This window comes from Papaver somniferum, unplaced genomic scaffold (genome assembly GCF_003573695.1).
Source record: "Papaver somniferum cultivar HN1 unplaced genomic scaffold, ASM357369v1 unplaced-scaffold_83, whole genome shotgun sequence".
Taxonomy (NCBI): domain Eukaryota; kingdom Viridiplantae; phylum Streptophyta; class Magnoliopsida; order Ranunculales; family Papaveraceae; genus Papaver; species Papaver somniferum.
Genome location: NW_020651304.1, coordinates 1,546,284 through 1,552,691, shown reverse-complemented (window position 1 = coordinate 1,552,691; position 6,408 = coordinate 1,546,284). Strand labels below are relative to the sequence as shown.

Below are 6,408 nucleotides of genomic sequence, written 5' to 3'. Positions count from 1 at the left end.
TGGCTGGGTATATTTGTATGTTTGCTAAATAAGTAGTAACTCATTAGACAACGGCAGCCCAACCACTCCACCGGTGGACGCACCTCTAGGCATTACACATTGACTAAAACTTCCTTTCAAGTTTGAACTTTCAGGGCCAATTAGGAGCTGACAATGCAGGCACGCATAGACTAGTTAGGTAGGTTGTGCGGTTTCCACTAGATCATATCACTATCACCTAAGTGCTGGTAACCCAAGAAACAACAACTTGCCTCAAAATAACGATTTCTTAAGATTAAAATCCGCAAGAAGAATGTATTTTAGTTTCATTTTATCGGTGTCAGTGTCACAAAAATGCGTCATGGTTGGTGGAACTTGCGTATAACAAATCATCCTGTATCGCACTAAATAGGTTAGCGGTGGTACAGTCCATTAATCTTTTCTATTATTCTTATTTCTATTTTGAAAACATTGCTATGAATTGCCTTCCTGTTGCTTAAATTCGACGACTTTCCAAATTGATCAATGGTGGAGCAGGGGGATACTACGGATCAAAAGTTTAAAGTTATCACAAAACCTATCATCATAAAATCGACGGTCATAGGCCAGCATGCCAATACCGAGAATGGGACCGAGAGAGTTGAGGTTTTGAAACGGGCAGGCCGCGTGATGGATTCCCAGTCTTAATTCTTAAAGACTTAACAAAGTACATCAAGCGCGATGGCCCAACAGTGAACGGTCTACTGACCAGGCATGTCTGGCTGCTGTCTTAACAAAACAAATGAAGGAGCAAAGTCATCAAACTATGGCAAAAGCATCGCTCATTCCAAATGGGGTCGTATGTGTATTATATTGGAATCAATACCCCGTGGACTGGAGCCAGGCATGGAAAGAGTATGGCCATAGGGCTGGAACTGGCCGTGCCCTATACCACCACCTTGCAATAAAGATTCACTAACTGCAACGAATAAAGATTCACTAACTGCAACCAAGACCTGCATTTATTGTGGTGTGCATTCGGAATAACCCAATGAAGGTTCCCGACGCAAGCAATGTAAAACCCCATAAACTAGCAAGATGTTGTTGAGAAGATAAATGATAAGAGCAAAAAAAAAAACAGCCAAGAAAATTTTTGAATCGTAAAGAAGTTCAGTAAAAAAGTTTAAAATTTAAAGCATAGAAATTTATAAAGCATGAATGAAAGATAGAGATGTTCAGTAAAAAAGTTCCTCAAAGTAATCAGAATAATTCAAACTTGAGGAAAGAATTAATTAGTATTTGGGTCGTAGATTTAGGTACGTATTAGTGTTTGGGTCGTAAATTTTTCCAATTTTATGTTTGGGTCGTTGATCCGTTAATCAATCATGTTTCGTAATCAAACTGTTAGTTTAGTTCACGTCTGTTTGTTTTTGTATTTACAAGTCTTAGGAATCTCATAAAGTGATCACAGCAGTTCACTTGATCATCACAAGAATCCAACGGGACTGCAATGAAGATATCTTCTTAGAGGAAGCAACAAAAGACTAGTTTCTGTCTGTGTCCAATCAACATTTTTATGTTTGTGAGTTTATGTTTTTATCAGCTTTACGCTTCTTAGTGATCTTGTTTGTCAGCTTTTTAATTACCAAAATAAACGTGGATTTCACTAGCTTATCATTTATCAAAATACAACCTCGTTCTATATCAACCGATGCAAGTCTTACGAGTATCAACTAAGAATTGCTGAGGTTATGTTTACCTGGAGTTCTTGAACGTCACGAGTTAACTATGTTTCAGAGTTACTGCAAGAAATCAGTAAATAGGAGCCGTCCGACAACACCATTACCAGATCTCGCCCATCAGATGTTCGACAGAATTCCCCACACAGATGGAAAACAGTAGCCACCGATAGTTAACAGTTTGACCATTTGACTGCTTTTACTAACGGGTCTACGACCCAAACACTATAACCGACAAATTTACGACCCAAACTCTAAAGGACACCAAAACCTAAGACCCAAACACTAATTAACTCTTGAAGAAAACCATACAAATACTATTACTCAAGATGAATCATAAAACGGACGTTGACGACTGTAACATTTCGTATATACATCAAGAAGACAAAAAGTGGAAACTGCATTATTCACAATTTGATTCAAGAGAAGGAAACCACCAATAAGTATAACGAAATACAGAAAAAACAACAAAGATATGAAAAAACTACGAAACAATATGTGACATTTTCATTCCATTACCTTCCTTCGGATTTTACTATCTGTGAAAATACTTGACTCATCGAACTTTCAGAGACGTCATCCAAACCGTCTATTGAATTCGCAAACCGTTGATGTTGATCAGTAATACTCGTATTGCTCTCCATGAGATTTACATTGTGAACCAGTGGAGAAAGTTCACCAATTCGGTTTATACTATCCTCATCAGGATCATGTGAAACCATTGCATCTTGAAGTTGAAGTACGTATTCAAGATTCCACAACACATCTCCCATAGTGGGTCGATCAACACCATATTCAGCTAAACATTTCTCGGCCGTCTCTCCAAATTTCCTCAAGGAATCAGCTCTAATTTTTCCTGCAAGATTTGGATCAATTATTTGATCCAACTGACCACTTGTCTGCCATTTCATTGCCCATTCGGCCAAATTCACCTGCTCCCTAGGAAGTGATGGATCGATCACAGGTCTTGCACAAAGAACCTCAAACAGAACTACTCCAAATGAGTACACATCCGATTTCTCTGTCAACTGTTGCCTCCTAAAATACTCCGGATCTAGATACCCAAAACTTCCTTTCACTGCCGTACTAACATGAGTTTGATCAAGTTCTGGCCCTGCCTTCGAAAGCCCAAAATCTGCCACTTTCGACATGAAATTTTCATCAAGTAAAATGTTTGCAGACTTGACGTCACGGTGGATAATAGCCTTTGCATTACCAGTATGAAGATAATGGAGTCCTCTAGCTGATCCAATGCAAATATCTAGTCGTTGCTTCCAACTCAAACTGGGTAGTTCTGAACCATAGAGATGATTTTTCAAAGTCCCATTTTCCATATATTCATAGACTAGGATCATCTCATTTCTTTCATCACAGTATCCAATCAATGCAACTAAATGCCGATGACGGAACTGTGATAACATCTCAATTTCTGTGAGAAACTCTGCCAAGCCCTGTTGAGATTTAGAATTTCCCCTCTTTACTGCCACTTTTGTTCCATCTTTTAGAGTTCCCTTGTAAACCTTCCCGAAACCACCGACACCAATTACCCAACCTTCATCAAAGCTATTAGTAGCATCTTGCATTACAGCAAAAGGAAACCGGTACCCTTGATTCGATGCAGTACTTTCAAGAGTTCTGTTAGATAACTTGCTTCCAGTGCTATGGGAGTTTCCTCCAATCATGGAGAATGGCATCCATATTTTCGAATTCTGGTCATGTCCAGATACCTTTCTTCTTCGCATTAAGAAAAGGAGAAATAAAACCAACATTGCTATGGAAAATACACCTGCAAGGACAAGTCCCACTATTAAACCAACCTTCTTTTTAGGTGCTGTTGCAGGAATGGCAGGACCAAGGCCGGTTAAAGAACTGTTCATCTTCATAATCTCCAGCCCGTTCAGTATGGCATTAGGATCGGCATCTTTCACCGTAGAACGGCCAACACTTATTCTAAGTTTGTTGCTTACACTTGATTTAGTAACGAAGTCCACAAAATATGGAGTACCGAGGCGGTTATTCTTAATACTGAGATCCAGATCTTGGGAGACAATCGAGGCGTTCACAAATACATTGAAGTAGAGCTGGTTAAGAGCTTTACTAACTATATCACAGAAGTGTAATCGGACCAGATACGGGAAACCAGTATCCATATCGAACTCCCATGTAACATTAAAATTGCTGTTGGGGTCACCCCCTGAGTTCATCTCCGCGGCAGTACCATACACAGAGTCAGGAGCAATTTCCTGGGTAGGACCCCCAGTCACATATGTTACAGCAGGAATATTTGACACTGATTTGACCAGGTTTTTGTTGACCAAAAAGTCCTGATCGGACAACCAAGTTCGACCAAGAGTATCATTAGAAGGAGAAACCAAAAGTCCACCCATGTTCACCCTATAAGCAGTCTCCAAAACCTGTTGCGACAAACCCTGGTATTGTCCAGTAGGAGCGAAAGTCTGAGCTTCATCTGGGATGAGTTCCGCAGGGATTGAAACAACTTCCAATGCATTTACAAAAGCAAAGGAATTCTCTGAAGGAGCAAATTCAAGAATAAGTTCATCCGAGTAAACATCTAACGAAAATTCCTTCACTGCAGAACCTTTCTTAGGCTGGAAATTACTTAGGAGAACAATTCGTTGAGCAGAAACGGAAAAACTTGCTAGACTCATGTCATATTCTTGATATACAAAAGGATAAAAATACAGTCTAATCCAATGTCTACCCTTATTCTGTATCCGAAACTTGTAAGAAGACATTCCTTTAAAGATTCTAGCTGTTTGATATAGACGCACACCAGTAATAGCCGAAATTGAATTCGCAGTGGTGTTTGCCATGATATTTTCATCGGTTGAAAGCATTTGAGAACCAGAATTATCAGCACGAAAAACACGATTATCAGCCGGAGTATCAGTATTCGATCCGCAGTCTATAAGGTAATTGTCTATAGGGTCAAATCCATTTGTCAAACTCAACAAACAAAACAGAAACCAAACCCACACCAATGGTTTAAATCTTCTCACTCCCGACATGATAGAAATAATGGACCAACTAAAAAAATTTAACGTCTTTAAAAGCTCAATTCTAGGGTTTATAACAGTTACAGCAAAAATCAACTACAGGAAATCCAGTCAAGCATAGGAAAGAGTTGACCTTTTTCTTTGATTCAGTGACACGGAATTAGATTTTCTGCCTCTGTTTCTTCTTGTTTTTACCCATTCATCCTTCTTCTTCTGATGATCCTTTTGGAGAAAAACATGAAATGGGGTGTGTGTGTGTGGTTTTTCTTTTTCTTTCTTTTTATAAAGTGAGAGAGAAAGTAACAGACGAAATATTGAAGTTTGAGTGAATTGATCGAAGAATGGAAAAAGAGAAGATAACTTTTTGTTTGTTAATAAGAAACTGATATGACATTTTCAATACACTTCATTAAAAGGAGTCATTTACGGTGTGCAGTGTGCATAGGCTGACACGTAGGCTTGCGGCTCTATGATATTTTCATTTTTATTATGCTGTTAGGATAGTGACTACCCAACTAACCAGCTTTTTTCATGTTTAAGTTCCCTCCAAAATAATCGTTAGGGTTTTCTCTTCTTTTATTGTCTTCTCTTTGTAGGCTGTCCGAGTGAGTTTATGTTGTCAGACAATGTTTCGGGAGCAGTGACACTGCCAAAAAAAAAAAAAAAGGAATCCATATTTTCTTTGTGTTTGGCTACTTTTACCGGTTCTTACGGGGAATTGGGCTGACTAACACACCCATTTGTCATACCAGTTGGCCTGGTAAATTGGTCGTGCTATTATGGAAAAATGGTTAAGCGATTGAGTCTCTGTCGCACTGTCGGCGGTCGAGGACCCGCTCGGTTTAGGATTTGTCGCTTATTAGATAATGAAATAACGGTTATTTCCTCCCACATCCAGTGGCGAATCTAGCTAATAACAAGGGTGTGCACTTGCTACCCCTACCCATTGGGCTTCCAAGCCTAAATTATCTAGGTCAAAATTTTCTCCAAGCCTAATTTTGCTTTCTTGCTGCCCCTAGCAAGACTTTGCTTCCCCTTAGTTTAGTTTATAGCTTCGGCACTACCCACGTCTCCCTATAATTTTACCCCATTCAATTCAATTTAATCACACCTCATTTTTTCATTAACTTTATCATCCAACTCTTTTGTACCTTAATCCTCGGTTTACTTTTTAGTTTCAAATCAATGGATTCTTCTGACGAAGAGGTGCGTATTCATATGGATCGATTTAAAGAACAATAACGAATGTTCGTTCAGGCGTTGCGACAAATTGATGATGAGCCAGATGAAGATAGAGAACTAACCAACAATTTGTTGCAGCTATATTGATCGGGGGAAATACCTAGAGATCCAGAGCCAAGAGAAGTGTTCACAAGAAGATATACGTACCGGGGTCGGGATGAATGGCACGAGAAGTTGATGCACGATTATTTTCTTCCTGACTGTGTATTCTCTGATGAAAATTTCCAAGGACAGTTCCGCATGCCCCGACATTTGGTGTTAAAGATTATTGGTGAGCTTTGTCGGGTCGAACCTCAATGTAGTTACTTCGGCCTTAAGGATTCTAGGATATTGATAAGCACGTAAGTGCGACATTTTTATACCCACATTTATACTAGCTAGGTCTCGATATTTAGCTAATAATATTGTTTTAAGTCATTTACAAGAATTACAAAGGAATTCGATCACTTGGA

The 6,408-nt window shown here is 39.1% G+C and overlaps 1 protein-coding gene across 1 annotated transcript; it reads right to left on the bottom strand.

Moving 5' to 3' along the window:
* Positions 1 to 2,048: 2,048 nt before the first annotated feature.
* LOC113345767 (probable receptor-like protein kinase At5g59700) lies at positions 2,049 to 5,070 on the bottom strand. The gene has a single exon (XM_026589444.1). The coding sequence runs from the start codon at positions 4,724 to 4,726 to the stop codon at positions 2,213 to 2,215; it is 2,514 nt and encodes an 837-aa protein (XP_026445229.1). The 5' UTR covers positions 4,727 to 5,070; the 3' UTR covers positions 2,049 to 2,212.
* Between the last annotated feature and the right edge of the window lie 1,338 nt (positions 5,071 to 6,408).